Source organism: Pleurodeles waltl, chromosome 3_1 (genome assembly GCF_031143425.1).
Source record: "Pleurodeles waltl isolate 20211129_DDA chromosome 3_1, aPleWal1.hap1.20221129, whole genome shotgun sequence".
Classification (NCBI taxonomy): Eukaryota; Metazoa; Chordata; class Amphibia; order Caudata; family Salamandridae; genus Pleurodeles; species Pleurodeles waltl.
The window spans coordinates 959,356,618-959,376,521 of record NC_090440.1 but is presented as its reverse complement, the minus strand read 5'-3'; the positions used below and the strand labels follow the sequence as shown (position 1 = coordinate 959,376,521).

The following is a 19,904-nucleotide window of genomic DNA, read 5'->3' as shown; positions in this document are numbered from 1 at the left end:
TTCTAATGAGCAGTCTGAACTGTAAGTTTTTTTTTTTTTGCTTTCTTAATTGATAATGATTAGAACAGTAGCAATCAAATCACCCCGTTACCAAAACTTGTAGAAGTGGAAGGTTGACACACTTTTTGAGAGCAGTATTCAGGAATAGTTAAATCAAGGGGCTACCTAAGAAACTCAGAGAATTTACAAACATCTACTAATAAAAGGTTCACTTATTTAGAGGGATTCAAGTAACGCGGTGCAAAATTTCAGAAACTTTTAGCAAAGTTCCATGAAAATACTGTGAATTCAAACTTACAGAGTGAAATGTGTTTTGTCATTATTTCGCATGACTTTTTGACACGAGGTGTATGGTGAAGAGATATCAGAAGCAACAAGCTTGAGCAGAAAATATCACCCTGCAAGATATTTTCTGCATGACAAATCTTATGTGGGCAAAATTAAGCAAAATTGCATGATTTGAAAGTTCAATTAATGTTACGAATTTCACAGGACAGAGAATTTGTAAATTTAACTCGTGTAATTAACATTTCACAGAAGCCTTCATTTGAGGAGCTGTACATATTTATAAGAAAGAAGTAATAATAGATTTCTGATAATATAACTATTTGCATGACTACATATAAGTAAAACAAATAATAATGTAATTCAGAAAATACAACCTTGTACATCAGACTGGGTGCATCATTTGAGCATGGCTGTACACAAAAGAGCATGCATCACATTGCACGTATTTTCTGCTAACATACAAAGGCCCGTATTTATACTCCATTCCCACATGCATATACATGCGTTAGCGCAGTTTAGCGTCAAAAAGTATAAATATGGGCCTTAGTCTCCAGCTTTAATGTGGAGCTCCACCAACTCTTATCGCAGGCTTCATATAGTTGTGTTACCGTTGTGATTGTTGGCTTCTCACTGCTGACGCTTTTGCATCTCTCCACCATTACAGGGAATCTTCATAGAGACAGTTCACCTGCAGGAATCACTTGCTTAAGAACCAGAGGAGGCGGACCAGACATCAGCTGATAAGACATGGCAAGGCTACGGAAAAAAGCAGGCATAGCTCTCTTCCTTTTCACCCTTTTCATCTTTGGAACCATGATGGGGCTACGGACCCTGAAACCAAGTGATGGTTTTTCAGACCTGGCACCAGGCCTAGAGCTGGTGCCCTTCATGGAACATGTGGACCGGAGGTCTGTGTCCCACAAGGCTGTGCCCCCATCACATGGAGTCACAAGCACGGATGGCCACACTGAGTCTGTTGTCTACCAAGATATCCATATATTTTACTACATGTGGTATGGCAACCCCAAATTTGATGGAAAATTTGTGCACTGGGACCACGTCATGGTGCCACATTGGGATCCCAAGATATCTGCCAGTTACCCAAAGGGAAGGCATAGCCCTCCAGAGGATATTGGCTCCAGCTTCTACCCTGAACTAGGCCCCTACAGCTCAAGAGACCCGAATGTGCTGGAAGAACACATGAAACAGCTGAAAGAAGCTGCAATCGGTAAGATATTCTGTTTTGCAATTCAGTTTATAAATTCAATTTATTCCATACTGGTACCACTAACTGTATCTCCAGGTGATCCCAAAATCAAGGTCATCAACATGATAGTTATTTTGTAAGAAACACTGCAAGACATAGGTAATTTTAAACTGGTCATAACAATAGACATTGAAATCATGCAATTTTTTGTGTGTACAATTATGAGATTTAAGTATACTGCGATCCACTTTTAGGATTTTTTATAATTTTCTTTGTACTTTGTAGCCCGGTGTTCTTGCCAAATGGTGTTTTTTTGTGAAAACAAGAACTCAGCAGCAAACTCTTGGGTTCCACCTGGTGCTGCTGCATGTCAATATAGGCTCTCTGTCAGGCAATGCGTAAATATGTGATGGAAAGTGATGATCTCTGCCGATTGACTGGTTTTAAATGGCGATTGACTGGCCTTTCTGCAACCAAAATGACTGATGAGTCAGTGAGTGTCTGAGATGATTTGTTGTGTTATTGTCCGTGACATCCACAAGTGCCTCATTCGGGGTGTGCCTGTGTCATCTATGTTTTCTCCCAAAAGCAAACGCCTATTCCCTGTTCTGGAGCCCTAAATTGCCCCAGGTGGAGCCTTTCTCTTGCATTGTCTGGCCCTGCCAGCCTGCTAGAGCCTTGATCTTCATTTCAGCATCCAAGCTGTGCCTACTCAAGACTGGAATACAGGATGGCTGAGTGCCTCCCACAGGCCGCATGGGTGCCTGGACTGCTTTTGGGATTCCAGTGACTCAAATGAGACGTGCCTTGATCATTCTGAAGAGAGTGGTGTCCTTTTTCTTCTTACCTCGCCCAGAAGGCATGAGGGTGGTGTATCTCCAGCGTAAGGCTTGTCTCCCTTATTGTAGAATAGGCTGTTGGCATTTTACCTTTAGTTAATTAAGTGCCAGAGGGCCCACGCTGAAACAAATAAATTGTTTTGAAATCTGTCAAGGTTAGGTCTTTTATTTTCTACTGAATGCCATGGCCAGTGGCGTAACAAAGGCCCCCGGAACCTCCGCAACCCTGGCATGGTGGGGGAGGGCCCTGAGCCCCAGTGAGCCCCCTCAGCACAGCACACTGGCCAGAGAGCTCCTGAGTGTTTCCAGAGAGGGGCCCGCCATGTTCTCTGCTGGGAGCCCCCCTCAAGTTTCGTTACGCCACTGGCCATGGCTGATTCACAATAATCGTCACAGTAAGGCTCAAGCATTTAGTTGTTCGTTATCAGGATTGCCCGACATTGGCCTGTGAGGGCTGCTATCATTAGCCAATTATCCCCCCCAGAGCTAAATCATCCACGTATTAGGGGTTTCAGATGCATAAGATGTAGGCTGGTATTTGTAGGAGTCCCACTACTTGAACTTGGGCTACCTGCAAGAGAGATTTAGACAGCTCAAATCTGTATAACCACTATCAGGGAAATAAAGGGTGGAAAGGGAGAAACCTAATAAATTGCTACTTCTCTCTGTGTATGACAGTAACAGTGGTTAATACCCTGTGCGGGGGACATAAACCACTGGTAATTTCCCACCCTACACCGTTCAATTATGGGACTAAGGCAAAGGTGCATATTGAGGAGAAGGACAATAATTAACGTTTGCTAAAGGCTAACAACATGGGGACAATAAAGCTATTTGTACCCCTTCCCACAATCCCACCATATATATCCAGACAAACAGACCAACTGTCCCCACTCCTACTTCCAGCTGTCACCACATAGAAGTGAGCCATTCAAAAGCCTGCATCCTTACCACACACAGGGAGTGGCGCAGCTTTCCAGCTGCACTTTTGGGAATGTTCACAAATTCCCACAAGTAGAAAATCTGCACCCATTCAGAGAAGTCCTACTTTGGTTGTAGATTGATTGTGAAAACTTGGCCCAACATAGTTTTCTAACATTTTATTTTTTGTAGTTTTGTTATGACTTTTTTTAGTTCCAGTTAAAGAACAAGGCTGCTGGCACTGGGATCAGACTTTCTCCACATAGATATAGATCAGTAGGAGGAAGCAGTGATGGGAACCCAGCCTACCTCAGCTAGATGGTAAAACGTCCTAAGCCCAGGTCGACATCTACTTTGTTCACAATCAAAAAAGAGTTCCCAACCTGTTCCATGTCAGGTGTGAGAAGTCTGCCATTCCAGTCTGACATTGATGCCCACCGACATTGCGTTATGTACCAGAATCTGATCCGTTTGTTTGCAAATCCAAACAGCATTACTCGGATATAAAGGAAAGTGCAAAAGCACCACCATGGAAAGGCTGGCGGAAAGTCAGGACCGGGGCCACAGGGGAACCCCTGCACAGGCCATGACCATCTCATGAGCGGGACAGGGACCTCTCTATCAGCACACTCGGCATGCGCACTGTCTACCATGGCATTCTGAGTGTGCTGACAGCACCGACAGTGCAGTGGCATTGGCCTCGTCTTTCAGGGAGAGCCGAGGCCAGTGCTGCCACAATTTCAGTGCCGGCCAACCCAGCAGGGAAGTCATAATAAGGCGGCGGGGGAGCCAACTTGTGGGTCCCTGAGTCACATGGTGCATGCTCCACAGTTTGCGGTTATTCCAGGTCTGTCCGCACCTTCACGTACCAACTTCCTCTTATTGCCAGTCTCCTATTCTTCAGGATGTTCATTCTGGTGGCGTGTATTTTGAATATTTGCTTCCTTTAGACATGGTGGAGGCCAGCGGTTAGAATCTGGTGACCTGGGATGATGTGCATTTTTCACATTGGTAAGGAAATATAAAGACTGATGGGACAGGTGTATGCTACCTGTTGACCTGGTCCATCCACATGTTATGAGTCCAGTCCGTCATCCCCACCAACCAACAGAAGACAGCCAGTGTAGGTCATTCATCACCAACAACATTCAACGCCAACAACCAAGTTACTGTCCATTGTCATGAGCTCAAAGTAGCAGATGGCTTTGGCAATGCAGTCCTCAAACCTCTAGTATATCACAGCACAGCCTGTGAATTATGAGGGCCTTCTGTGTCATGGAAGAATGACTGGCCCACAAGGACTGCACAGACGGCAGGTGCATGAAGGCATGCGAAACCCTGGGGCCTCCTAAATATTTTACCTTTTCAGCGCAAAGGGCCTTGTATCCTTAAGTATGCTAAAGAGCACTCAATCTTCATCTCAACTCGCTTTAGCTCTGTCAAAAGCAACTTTCAATCCGCAAGAGCTAATTTCATTCCAACAGGAACTGTCTGGGTAATCATATCATTTCGAAAATGGTCTTTAATGGAAATTTAGATCCTATTTTTTATTTCCCCAGAGACGCCTTCCTCCAACCTTCACTGCAATTTATATTTGAAGTTCTGCTGAATTATTTACACTCTCCTCTCCACCCGCACTCCTCTCGTTGCAAGACGGAACATGCTGTGTTTCAGACGTTGCATCTGCCGCCCTTAACAGCAGGAGTGGGTATGTCAAAGCCTCTGTCAGGGCTGTGTGCCAATCAGTGGCCTGCTCTGCGAGTGCGTAGGACGGTCAAGGGCTGCCCATTGGACAGGTCGGTCGATTATTCCGCAGAAATACCCCAAGCTCTTGCATGCACGGTTTCGCTCAGTCTGCTGTTTTCAACAGTAAAATAGGTTTGTAGCACAAATGCTTTAAAAATGAACTCCCTGACCTTCAGCATCAAAAAATATTATGTCACTCGAGAGAATATACTGTTTGGTTTTCAGTTATATATACTAAAAATTTAATGAGGTGTGAATGACACAATCAAACAAATGGGACGCAGAAAAGAGGCGATATAAGAAGGCGGATATTTGTATAAATGCTAATAATAATGTCATTCCGGCAAAAGAATGAAAAAGGACAACTCATTTTTATAGCAGCAATACGTATCTATATCGTCATACATCCCCCACTAAGTGCATTTCAATGCATTGTAAATAACAAAGCTTACTATTACCCAAATTATGATACTCATGTTACCATCCTCGGAAGGAAAGGCCACTACATTTGTCAGCGGCGAAAGTTCTGTTCAACGAGCCATCCCCCTTGCCTTTTGAAAACTTGCTGTGTCCTGAACAGACTACCAAAATTCAAAGAAATGTAACTTGATGGGCTTGGCATGCACTGGCAAGCATCCGGGGCTCTTTTTGTATAGATTGCGGGCACCAGGCTTACTTTGGTGTTGCACACGAGTTCACAGCCCTCTTTAGTCATAACAGGTGTAGTGGAGCATGTAGTGCTTCATGGCAATGATGGAGTTTGCAACTGCCAGCGTATTCGCTTTTACAGGCTGTGCCCCACTCATGCCACCCCTTTGTAGTGGAGTTACATTGTTTAAAACACCCCTCAGTTGTTTTAAAAGAATTGATCTCCACGAAGGAGGATTTTACAGGGTGCTCCAAAGGTTCCTTAATGTAGGAGGGTCTATTATCCCCTCAATGTCCAAGTGCCTAGTCCCACACTCAGTACAATAAGGAGGCCGTGTAAACTGTTCACATATCTCTGCAGGAAAGTCCTGCCCCCGTGAATTCACTAGGATAAGCATATTAGTTTCCATAAACCCATGGGACCTCAAAGAACCTCATGTACCCTTACTTTTCCCCACCTTAATCCCACAGAGTTGTTTTCTTGGAGGGCAAACGTCCTACACTTCCAATAATATTTGTAACTATATTATGTGCTTCTCAAGTGACTACAGTTGTTACTCATATTCCATCTCCATATAAGTACTAAATCTTCTAAAGTGAAGGATTCTGCCCCAGTAGCAGCTGGTTTCTATTTACGGCACGGGGATACAATAATATTTTTTTTCTAAAAAAAAGAAAAGGCACTTACCTGACTGCGACAGGTCTCCCTCTCTTCACGGCGTCCTCCCCTGTCGTGGCTTCAGTGCAGCGCGGGGACCAGGAGACAGCGCTACTAAAGCCTGATGCTGTGGAGCGGGCTCTATCAGCACTCGCCAGAGCGCTGGAGGCCTGTGCTTTCTCTAACCCAGCTAATTTAAGACACCAAGTTGAGGTGGAAACTGATTTGCAAACAACTTTAATACAGGAAACCATGACAAGCGGCCTCAGGGGCAGCTGGCAGTATTCCACAGTAATTTTGCAGCAGAGATTTTGTTTGGTGTTTCTGGTGCTAAATTGTGGCGGTTTCTGGCTTTTTCTATGCTTTCGAAAGTGAAGGAAATTCAGCATTATTGTTTCAGATTTTTTTTTGTAGGGCCTTCTATTATCCCCTGTTTAATCATGTGTACTTAAGTAGTTCCAAGAGCGAAACAATATTTCAGTTTCAAGGCAGAGGCCAGGATGTGAAGGTGGTCGTCATGAAGAGACTACTGGAAAAATTAGGGCCTTTGGAAACAGTCATCTATTCAAGCACTGTAGGGCAGCGTGTACCACACTATGGAAATTTACAACAACAAAGTCCCGTTCTAATGCAGTTTATGCAGAGACCAGGGTAAGTGTTACACGTGAAAGCAAACATCCAAACAAATAAGAATATATGGGCTACCGATTAATCACAGTGGATTCGACCTTCAAACGCTCATGCAAAATCAGCATTTATTTTGACCTGAAATCAATTCTATTGTGCAGAAGCAATGTGAAAGTATAAGACCACGTGGCCACCTCAGCTTTTCAATAGTGGATCTGTTAAGTGTTCAGTACAAGAATTCAACACTCTTGTTGGATTCTGTGGCATATTGTTAATGAAAATGATTAAAGAGAACCCTCTAGCCAATTCTAACACAACAGGTCTCATTTTTCAATCGGAGATCACCAAACAATGGTACATTCTGTAATCCCAGCTGTTATTAGTGATGTGGGATTGGGTCAAGAGAACTGGACAGTGGTGACTGCCGTCATTCAAGGGTGGTGGGGAAGAGGAGGAAGTACTGTCGGAGGTGGGGGGCTAAAAATAATTTTAAAAAATACTTGCCTGCTAACGGATCCTGCCCACCTCCATCGCTCCTCTGTTCCTGGCAGTCACTGGCACTCATGCTTCCAATCCTGATGCTGCTCTCATGCTATAACAAGAATGAGAGCAGTGCTGAGATTGGCCTGAGTGGGCTGGTTTGACCCTTGCTCAGGCACAGGGAGCCTGTGCCATTTCTCCAACCCAGCTGTGTAATACATCTGGGTTGGAGAAATGTAAGTGTGCATGTTCGTTTGGCTGTCCTATGACGGACGGCCAAACTGACATGCGCACTTTACAGTGCCCACTACTCCTCCTCCCTTTGGCCCCATGCCACCCTAGACGTACTGTCAGACAGTGACAAATAAAATGATAATACAATTATTTCATTATCATTTTATTTGTCGCTGCCTGACTGAGCAGGGCAGCGACGCTCCTCTGCTATAATGGAGGAGCTGTCCCTGGAAATGGATGATTTTCTTTTCACTGCATAACCTGTTAAAGTGAAAGTCAAGCTAAAATATACAAGCTATAAAGAGGCAGCCCAGAACCCTTTGTTTCAGATTGTCACCAGATCCTGGATTCACTTGAGGTTGACAGGGCAGTCTATGCCATGTGAGCGGTTGCAAATGCATCTGCTGATGCTGTTAGCCTGGAAAAGTGTTAAACCATAAATATCAACACCTCAGATGCCATCAATAAGTAAAATGAAAAGGACAGTTTTAAATCAAGTTTGCATACTTGGATCATGGAAATTTATTAATTTCACACCTCGAATTTTAATATGCTAAAATGTGAATCAACAGAGAAATCACATAATTTGTGTTCCAAACCATGTAATTAAGAGAAGTTCTATACTTCTCTTGTTCACCCATCTCTGCTTTTTCAGCACCTTGCTGCGTCGGATAAGTGTAGGACAGTATACCATACTTCGAGACAGATCATGTAAATAACTCCACTAATAGATCATTTGCGCTGGTGGCTGAGCAATACTGTACTGTTCTTAATGATTTGCATTGATCGGTTACGCAGCATGTTGTTTCTGAGCTAGTCAGTTGATGGAAATGTCATGTTTGGGTCCTGCATAAACAGCGCATGCGCTTTCTCTTTGAGGCATGGTGTTTACAGTTATTGGGCTACAGCCCACCCATAGGCTTATCATTTGTTAGGTTCAGTGTAGGTCACATTTGCTTCCTCTCTATTTTGCACAGCAGGCATGTGTCATATCATCTCTCCTTCCCTGGAGCATTGACTTTGTACTTCCAATGCTTACATTTTTGGAGCTACATTTTGATTGTGTTCAAGGCCTCCATATGTTCATGTGTCTGTGTTTTCAGCCACTCCCATATAAACGTTATGTTGTTTATTTTCCCTCCCAACCCCCTTCCCCTGTCGATACTTCTTCCCTTTACCCCACAATCCCACAATCCCACCTCCCTTCACCCTCCCCTGTGTCTGTTTCTTCTCCCCCATCCACTTGATCCTGTTTATTTTTCTCTTATTGCCTTTCCCTGCTCTTTGTCTTTCCTGTGTGTTGTTGTCCCAGCCTTTTGGGCTGAAGCCTTTGATGTGGACGCAGGTCTGACCTGAGCCCTTTTGTGTGCCTCTGTTTTCTGATCTCTTCCCAGAAAGACCACCTGCAGAATGGGAGCAGTGCTCCCTGGAATGGGAAAGAGAAAGTTTACCTGTATCTCTCAGCTGCTTTCTTTGCTTCCACATTCAGGCAGTTTGTCCGCTTCTATCCCCTCCATGATGTATTCCCCATTCGTCACATCACCACATGGCTGCTCTAGCCACGCTCAGCTACCATTTCATGGTCTGTGTCTCATTCATTCCCTTGACCAGAAAAACACATCTTTACTCAGACACTCCGCTCCCTCTCACAACCCCTTCCCTTGGGCACAATTGAGCAGTTAGATGAAATATAGCTGTGGTTTAGTGAGCGTAGCTGCTGTTATATGTATTTGTGGGTGCCTAATGTTGCCTAAATGGTCAATTGGAAGGCTGACCAGGCCTCTCCGTTGATTGTTTCATTTTTTTGTTTCTTGCATTCCATATCATGCAGTAATTTCAGAACCTCAGAAAAAATGACATTTTTGCTTGTGAGCATTCCCTTTTTTCTTGTAATAAAGTCTTTCTGGTGTTTGTTTTTGGCCATTTGTGGTTGCTCCAGAAACTAGTCGTCTTTAATGGCTTTAAACTATCTGGCCAAAGATTGTACCTCGTTAGTATCAAATTAACAACCAAGTACAGATAAAGCAACTGGCAGATGACCAGTCAAACTTTGCAATGGTCCACACGGGAACACATGACCCCATGTTTTTAGTAACGTTTGATCCATTTCAGCAAGAAACTGTGGCCAAGTCGAACCTGCCTTTGTTCTCACCACAAAAAATAAACAATACACCCCAAGCACAGTATTATTAATTTCGCCAATTATTTAGACTTGCATTTTGAGCAATCCCCAGAGTAATGTGAGTCGATTTTTCGTTGTGACCTGTCTTTGTTTTTGTCTTTGTTTCTCAAGACTGCTTGTTTGAATTAAACAAAAAAATGTTTTGCGGTTGGCCCAACCTTAATCATACTCCATCACCATCCCACCCCACAGTCTTAGCAACGGAATTCACTTTGTAGGTTATAAGGGGTTAGAGGGGGACATAGGGGGCGTAGGTTAATGGGGTGAGTAAGTATAATGGATGACCCATGTCACCTTAAAACACACATTTAAGTGAAAATATAGTATTGTACAGATGCTGTGAGTTCCACAGCTCCAGCTAGCATATATACCTTGTTTACCCCAGTTTTCCAGCCCTCTCGTTTTGTTGTTACAAGCAATATTTTACATTTTTTCTGTACATATTTTTCATCGTTTTGTAATAGTTCGAGCCAGCCCAGTTGGTGCATGAAAGGCGCTCATCCCCAAGGGAGCACAAGATTGGATGTGTCATTATGCACCGGGGTTATATTTACACTTTTAACTGATGTACTAGGAAAATGCCAGTTTGTCTTATGTTTTAGCCACACAGTCACATTATTTTTTAAGAGACAAATGAGTCAATTTCATCACATTAAAAAATCCTAATTTTCAGATCGCTTTAACATTTTTTAGGGTCGAGACTGCGTTGCATGCGCTCGCGCATGCGTATCGCAGGGAGACTCTTTTGTATTTAGAAAAGGGCTCGGAGCCCTGTCAACTTCACGTCAGTGTTTTTTATTGGTTCGTGGGCTTCCCTAATAAAATCTGCTTGCTTTCATTAGTCGAAGGCACGCATATGTCATGCCTTTTCCGGTGGCTAGCCCTCCTCGAGCGCAGCAACCAAGTACAGAAAACATGCAAGGCTCGCTGTTTTCCATCGGGCTCGTGGACTTTTTTTTCTCTAATTTACGAGCGCGATCTCGCTTGGCAGAAGTCGAGCGCTTTACATACTTGATTTCACTTTTTCGGGTTATGTACATAAATGCACTTTTGCCCGATAGGTGAAAAGTCGGGTTAAGAGTTTACAACGCGATCAGCTCTAACATGAGCAAACACGAGACCCGTTGCATTGTAAATGCTTGTTTAAGTTGCAGTCTCCATAAGAGTGCTTGTTGTACAGAAGCATGGCTGAAAGTAACGAAAAAAGAAATATGACTTGGCTAGCCTTGACCACATCACAGCACTTTTTTTGTTAACTTTCAGCCATGTTGTTGTATAATATGGCCAAAAACCTTTGACAAAGGCAATAGCTCTCACATAGGCAAGACCTATTGGCTTTGCCAATGCTTGTTTTGTATTTGTCGCTGGTACAAATGACACCATAAAAATGCTTTGCAACAGATCCGATTTGCTGACAACAGTGCAAAATTACATGGCATGTGTTCAGTGTCAGTGATGTCATCCTTTGTATTTTGATTCAAAGTAAATACATAGTTTCTATGTGCACCTGGAACTGAAGATAAGAGAAAATAATAGGGGGAGTAGTGGCGACTGCTGCCAATCAAAGGTGGTGAGGCATGGGTTTGGGAGTGGGGTATCTGGGGGGGGTGGTACTGTAAGGGGGGCTTGGTGGTAAAAAAAAAATGTAGCTGCCGCTCTGGTTCCAACTGCCTTGGTGCTCCATGACCTTCCAGCAGTCACTGGAGCACATGCACACGCTCCCAATATAGACGCTGCTCTCATGATATACTAAGCATGAGAGCAGCGCTGGGATTGGCCTTAGCGGGCTGGTTTTATGCTCGAATAGGCACAGGGAGCCTATGCCATTTCTCCACCCAGCTATGCAATACAGCTGGGTTGGAGAAATGTAAGTGCGCATATCAGTTTGGACTGCCAAACCCACATGCACACTTTACAGAGCCCACCACTCCTTCTCCCTTCCATGGTCCAGCCCCGCCCTAGTCTTGCATGGCTCAGTCAGACGGTGACAAATAAAATGATAATAAAACAATTTTATTATCACTTTATTTGTCATTGCCTGACTCTGAGCAAAGGGGGGCAACGCTCCTCTGCTATTATGGAGGAGCCGTCCCTCAGGGGGAGGAGCAGGAAGTACGAGAGCCTGGGTGGACTAAGCCGATGGACAAAATAATGAAGGAAAGTAAACAGGAAGAAATAAGAACAGGGAAGACAGCAACGAGGAAGAAGAAAATTAAAACAGGAAAACGAACTTAAGAGCAAGGATTGGGTGAGTGTGAAGCTAGCTCAAACAGAAAAAAGCAAGAAATGGAACAGTGACAGAAATATGGACACAAACAGAAGGAATGAGGGAAAGATGCAGAATGTAAGAAAGGTAAGGAATCAAAAGAGGAAGAGTAATATTGAAAAAAGTAAGCGAAAAATAAGAATTGAGAAGGGCAGACAGAATAAAGATGTAAAGAAAGACAGGGAATCAAGTACGTTAACGAAGGCAGACAGAAGAAAATACAAAGAAGATGAAAATTGAGTGGAAATGATACTCTGAACCGAGAAAAGTAATAAAAGAATACAGAAAGGTAGTGTGGATAGGATAAACAGGTAGAGAGTAACAAGAAAAAAATAAGAAAAATAGGACGAAAATCCAAGGAGAGAGGAGCCAAGACAGGGAAAATTGAAATATTAATGGTGATAGAGAACGTATGATGACGAGAAGGACGTGTGGAAGCACTGATATGTAAAAGCAGAAAGTGCTAAGGAAATGCACAGATTGAAAGAAAACAACAAAAGAGGGAAGCTTGAGAAGTAGATGAAAGTGATTAAATAGCAGTGCCTAGGTTACTGGAAAGAAGACGAACGAAAGGGAGGAAAAGAGACATTACGGAAAGATAGAAACAGAGGAAAGAGCAAACAGTGAAGAAAGAAGGAAACAAAAGAATATAGCACATGAAAAATAACTAGTACAAAACAAAGGAAGGAAAATTGAAAATAGAAATAAAAAGGGCTGGGGAGAAATAAAAGTAGGAACAACAGAAAGGGACGAAGGAAAAAAAAGACAGACGGACATTTGACCGTGAGAGGTCATCGACAGAGAACAGTTTCAGTGGCATTTGTTCCTGGGGGCTATGTAAGGAGTCTAGGCCTACTTTCTAGCCAGAGGTATCCAATGTCTTTTACCACTAAGCCGCATTGATAGATAGATAGATAGATAGATAGATAGATAGATAGATAGATAGATAGATAGATAGATAGATAGATAGATAGATAATATGCAAATTAGGCATGCACTACATTTTTATTCGCCCTCACTCTGAAAAATGTCATTTCTGACGGGTGCACCTGGGAAAAAGACATATGAAATGTATTACTTGGGGGGACGTTACTGCCAATAAACGACCCTTGAAAAATGTCTTATATTGTACAACGTTAAACAACTCATGACACGGCACAATTGGCCTTCTTTGTCGCGTATGACTAATCAATATTTCTTATTGACATTCATCGGCTTCTCATGTATCACTTTGACATTGGAGAGCCACTCATTCATCATTGCTCTGCCATGTCTCTTGAAAGAGAAAACGGGTCAATATCGCTGTTTTATCAAGTAATGTTTCATTGTCACCCCAACCCCTTAGCTATTGTTTCTTTATCTTTTGGGGTGCTATATGAACACCTAAGGGATTTTTGCATAGGACCTCGGTTTTCCAACTTACAGAATGATATTGATGTCTCCTTTACATTTATGTGCATAGGAATAATTTTTAAAAGACATTTCCTCAGATGTATTTATTTTTATTTGAGTTGCCCTATGACCCGTGAGGTAGAATTCAGGGGCTCGCTGTAGGTCTTTATCCTGACTTGAGAGCTATATGGGACAACACACCCCTACCATAAATTATATACTGTAAGTCACAAGGGAGGTATTGGACCACCTAGAGGAATTCTGCCGAGATATCATGGAAATCCGAGTTGACTTGCAGTATTCATTTAACACACGGGCCCGATTCACAAAGGGATTTACGACTCAAAAAAGTTACGAGTGCAGAGTCTTTGCACTCAGAGCGGAATCTCCGCACTGATCACTGCAGTGCGGAGAATCCACCCCGAGTGCGGAGGTTCCCCACAAGTGCAAAAACTCCGCACTTACGACTTTACGATTCGTAAATCCTATTGTGAATGGGGCACATGGTATTTCTTTCCTTATCGCACACGGTAGAACTACCACTCTTCCTTAACCGACTACTAAAACCATTGTATCTATCTCAGTGCTTAATTTGTGCTTGTTGTTTCCGGTGCTGAGCTTATTCTTCTGCTTCAAGCATGTACGGCGAGCAAAAGACACATATGGGAAAGACGGAGGAAGAGAAAAACGAAAATGCGTCGCAATGGGAGAAAGCAGAAAGCTGCAAGAGTGAGCAGAAGGGGCTTTAAATCAGTGCTTAATTTGTGAATAAAAAGGTGCAGGTGCCCAAAGCCCTCCTCAAACACCAACTGCTGCAATTAAATGTGTGAACACGGAATACTCAGGCATCGTAATCCTGAAGCCATCTCGGCCCTCTTCAATCCACCTACAGCCACTCCCTGTCCATTCAGCTCACTCTTGCAGGTTTCTACTTTCTCTCTTTTTCGTTTTTCCCTTATCCGTCTTTCCCATATGTGTCTTTTGCTCGCATTAATTGGTTGAGGGAGAAGAATAAGCCCCAGCGCTCAAAAATAAGTGCCGGTGCTCAGCACCGGAAACATTAAACACAAATTAAGCACAGCTTGAATTAAAGGGGCCCGAGATGGCTTCAGGATTACGTTGCCTGAGTATTCCGTTCTCGCACATTTAAATGCAGCAGCCGCGTGTTTAGGAGGAGGGCTTTGGGCACCGGAACGTTTTTATTTACAAATTAAGCACCGATCTCTCCCCTCCTGATGAAAAGAGCTCCTCCAGTTGCAGGTGTGCAGACAACATGTGCAATCTGTGCTCTAAAAGTAAACACGCCAGTATGCAACTTGGAATTTGATACAAATATATTTTAAGCATTTTGATGTAAAATTCAAACATTGTGGTTTATATCGTACAATTACACTCGCATAAGTTCTACTAAACTCCAGCACTGCAACAAATAAACACAGTATCATAAACATTTCCTTATCAGCCCAGGTATCACACCTGCCGTATTTGCAGTGCATTGGATGTAATGCGCTTGTAATATGGAGTAGCCTGTCCGCCTACCTTTAAGTCAGGTTCTATTGCTTTTAAGTGATTACATCGGTGCTGAAGTTGAGGTTTTGTTCAGGAAGTTGTTTTCCACACTGACTGCTGGTGGGCTGTGGCAGCAAGTGATTGTAATGTCACAATTCAATCATAATTTATAGAATTATAAATGTGCAACTGTGAATAACTGTGAATAACTGTGAATTATGGTCATTTTTTGGCATAAAATAGATGAAAGTGAAACTTGAAGATGAAAGTGAAACTTGAATTGTTTATGTCACTCTGAACCCTGAGGTACAAAACATTCCCTTTATCCACTGTTACTCATCTACAATTGTATGTTATGTGTAGCCCACCAAAATCACCCGGCCCTGCTTTCAACAGCTCTGCAGGGGTAAGGCAGTCATGGGGAGGGCATACACAGCATGTGCTAACTTTCCCAAGCTTTTCTATCACTCACCCCCACCATCCTCTGCCCATCACAAGCTTTGCAAAAGCAATACCTGGCACTCTACTACCGTCCCTCAGCATCCTTAGCATTACCTCCCCTCAAGCCCCCCAAATTAAAACACACCTGGTGTCCTGTGAGCCACACTTACCACTCACTGCATTTACCACCCACCCCCTATGCAAATTAAAAAATAAAACGACCTGCAATCCACACACACCATTCTCTCTGAAATCCACCCCTTCACCATTCCTTCCAAGCATATAAAAGTAATACCTGGTCTCATCCCATCTGCCCCCATGGCCCTCTGTGCACAAAGATACGCTCTCTGCTCTCCATCAAAGAAGAGAGCCAGTGCCACACTGGCAGGCTCTCTAACATCCCTCTCAGAGTAGGTCATAATTCCTTTATTGCAGGGCAAAAGTGGGAAACACATTTTGTTTCTTTCTGTTGATAGTAGTGAGTACCCTGATTTAGAATCTATCATTCATGCCAGTGGCACTCAGTCAGAGTCATATGTAACATAGAATTATAAGTGGGTAACTGAATATGTTTTTATCCAACGGGTTCTGAGAAAGACCTCAACTAGGCAATGAAAGTGAGGCTTAACCCCTGAGGTAAAAAAACATCTCTTTTATTTACTTTCCATCCCTCTATAACATCATGTTTTATGTAGCGTTCTCGCTTTGATGTTTTTTTTTTTTTTACATTTCCATTTGTATTGATTTTTGCTTTTTTTATCTGTATTTATCCATATTTACTTGATGCTTAGTGTAAATTATGAAGATGCAATGAGTATATTTCTATGTCTTTTTAACTAACAAATGAGTACTCATGTTTGAATGCCCAATGGGTTTTAGCCATTTACAGTACAATACAGTCATCTGAAATCATTTGCATTGTAGAACAACTCACACAACTGTACTGCTTCAAGTTATTTAAGCTTCATTATTGTTCAACTTGAATCTTTCCGCAGGGTCATCCGTAGACATTGTGCCTTCACCCTCCTGTTTTCTGAGCCCATATTTATTGGCTTTTAGGACTCTGTGCCCTTTGCCACTGCTAACCAGTGCCAAAGTGCTTGTGCTCTCTTCTCTAAACAGAGTATAATTGGCTCATACACAGTTGGCACATTTAATTTACTTGTAAGCCCCTAGTAAAGTGGTACTACATGTGCCCAGGGACTGAAAATTAAATGCTAAAAGTGGGCCTGCAGCACCGATTGTGTCGCCCACTTAAGTAGCCCTTTTAAACATGTTTCAGGCCTGCCATTGCAGCCGGTGCGTACAGCTTCAAAACTGCCATTTCAACCTGGCAAGATAAACTTCTTACCAGGCCAAGACCTTCCTTTTTAATATATATAAGGCAACCCTAGAAAAAGTCCCTGTGCAGCCCAGAGGGCAGGGTGCAGTGTATTTAGAAAGTTGGACATGTATTTTTAAGTTTTACATGTCCTGCTATTGAAAAACTCGTAAATATGTTTGGTTTCCTTATTGCATTTCATAAGTGAGAACCTTCAATTGGGAGCACGTGGACAGGTTGAATTCGGTGTCTATGGGATTGTATTTAAAAGTCCTTTTTAATTGTAAAGTAGAATTTTTAACCATAATCCCGAAAATGCCACTTTTTGGAACTTGGCTTTTCCCTGTCCAAACCATTTGGTTCTGCTGCCTGTATCCTGAGTCACATGACTAGGTGTAGCTGTCAGGTGGTCTTTGTGTATTGCTCCCAGACAGTGAGACAAAGGGAAGCTAGGTGTTTGCAGGATGATCTACTCTGAGTTAAGGAGGGGGAGGAGCACCTACCACACTTACACATTACAAAGGCCCTATCACAAAGAGTTTGACCCTACTCTTTTGTGACCCCACATAATCTTGGGCATCACAGGGAGGCAGGAAATTCCAAGCACTTCTGGGGGGAGGAAACCTCTAGAAGTTTCTTTTACCTCAAGGTGGGCACCAGGTATAAATATTGGACTTAAGACCCAAACTCTTTAGATCACTTATCGATCTGTGGACTCTGTCAGTAAGAAGGACTACCAGGCTATGAATTCTGCCCTGCTGACCTGCTTTGGTGCTCAAGGACTACTCTGCTGCCCAAGGACTAGTGTTGCTTCACCAGGACTCTTCTGTTGTGAGCTTCCCTGCTTAAACCAGCCTGCCTGTGTGTCCCAGTTCTCCAGGATCTCCAAGGGTCAGTCGGCTGACCTCCTGTTCTCAAGCCACAGGGACAAAACACGCTTCTCTGTGCCACACATCTTCAATGCAGGACCGTGGATCACCTTGACAGCTCTGCAAGCCTGATCCAGTGCAATGCATCACGACACAGACACCCGCCCTGCAACCCCCAGCTCCTCACAGCTCCAGCGCAGGACCATGTATCACGTCTGTGGCTCCCGCCAGCCAGACCCAGCATCACGCATCTTGATGCCAACAACCGGCCCAGCTTGACACAGCATGACACATCTCGACCCAAGTTCTTGCAAGAACCAGCTATTTCACCAACACCGGCCCAGAGTAAAACACCTCAACCTCAGCTATGATGCATTGCTACACAAGGCTTCACAAACCACAGTGGCCTACTCGATGACAATGCTGCACCTTGCATTGCAAGCCCCTGTCGATGGTCACAAACTCTGCAGTGTGACACATCTTTGCATCGCTCTCAACCATGATTTAAGGTACTCTTGTTCAGCAGGCCTGACCAGGTCCCTGTAGCCAACCCGTGCTCCATTGTGTCTTTGTCCCAGTCCAGCATGGCCAGATTACCATAGTTGGCGCTTTGTGCTTTTTGACGCTATTTCCACGAAACTATTTAAAATTGCATATCTCCTGTACTAAAGATTAGCTTTTTGTTGGTTTGGTCTGAAATTATTTGTTACGTTTTACTCTATTTTTCTAAATTGGTGTGTGATTTTTCTTGAGTTATGTTTTCATTTTATTATTTGAAGTGCTTCATAAGTACTTTACACATTGCCTCTAAATTAAGCCTGACAGCTGTGTGACAATCTACCAGAGGAATGAGCACAGGTTAATTTAGGGTTTACTTGTGACTTCACCCTGACAAAGAATTGTATTTGCTGCTTGAGTGGGATTTTCCTCCCCTCAACCAGTCACTCAAGTTCTAAAATTGATGATCAGTGGTGAGTATCTGGATTTGTGTTTGTGTACTGCCATAGAGTAATTTTGTGTTACACTAAAATCACAGATAAATTATTTGATTCAAATTCAAGCTTTTTACATTTTCCTGGATTAGCTTTTTTTTTTTTCCAAATTCACTCTCATTTCCACTTGACTGTCTGTGACCATACATGCAGTAATGAATTTGAGTTGGCCAACCTGGGAAGTTACTCTGTGGTTTAGGTCAAACAGTTCTGTAATGTAAGAGGACTGCAAATAATGAAGAAGGGCATCAAGACATTTGAGCTTCAGAAATTTCTGAGGGCCTGGACAGAGTTACTGATGCAATAGAGGATGGGGATAAGGAAGAATATGTGGAAGAGCCAGAGCAGGGCCTAGAAACCAGCCCTGAGATGGAGAGGAAGGACTCATCTTCTGAGCTGTAGCTCCCTGCCAGAGTTGGATGGAGGGTATCTTGGCACGACCTATCTCTAGAGGAGCTTGTAAACAGTAAGGCAGAGAGGGAGTTTCAGCTGCAAATGGCCAAATTTACAATGGAGGAGAAACTGGTTCTGGAACAAAAAAGATTGGCTCATGAGAGGAGCCTCATAGAGCTGGACATTAGGGCCAAGCAGGCAGAGTCCAGCAGCAATGGTGGCAGCATATGTAGTGTCTGAAAGAGACAAGAATGTCCCCAACCCTAAGGATCTACTGCCCAAATATGTGGTAGGAGAAGAAATAGACAGTGGTTTGCCACATATGAGAGTGTTCTAAAGGTACTCAAGATTACAGAGGAGTACTGAGGGAAGGTAACTTGTGGAAATATATGTCCCCAGTAAGGAGTGACTTCTCATTGGAGATAGAGGACCAGACAAGATATGCCCCCAAGAAAGGCATCCTTGTCACCAAGTTTATACTCTCCCCAGAGAAATACCGCTTCAGACAGTCAAAAGGTGCAGAACCAGTCTTCAATGGATCATCTTGATTACGGCAGGAAGGCACTAAATGGCTGGGTGAGAGACAGCAAAGTTAAGGACTATGTTGGGCTGTACAACCTGATTCTTAGGTAGTGCATGCTTAATACTTGTTTTACAAGCCTGCATCAGCACCTAGTGGACAGCAAGCTCACTGACCCCAGGGAGCTTGCTAAGGAGGCAAACCCCTGGATCAGCACCAGAATACCTAAGAAAGTATCTTGGAGTGGCCCCATTAAGGGTAGCAAAGCTTCCCCAAGCAGAGTGAAGGGGAGGTTAGAGATGAACCAGACAAGTCTCAGAGTAAGGCAGGGTAAAGGGTTCACAACCCCTTCTGAGAAACTGGGGGATGGT

General features: G+C 43.4%; 1 protein-coding gene across 1 annotated transcript in view; it reads left to right on the top strand.

The window, feature by feature from the left end:
• The window catches only part of MANEAL (mannosidase endo-alpha like), a 165,772-nt gene that overhangs the window by 37,518 nt on the left and 108,350 nt on the right, over window positions 1-19,904 (top strand). Inside the window, exon 2 of the mRNA XM_069223984.1 lies at window positions 953-1,516. Within this exon, the coding sequence (XP_069080085.1) occupies window positions 1,036-1,516 (481 nt within the window). The 5' untranslated portion in view covers window positions 953-1,035. The remainder of the gene's footprint in view (window positions 1-952; window positions 1,517-19,904) is intronic.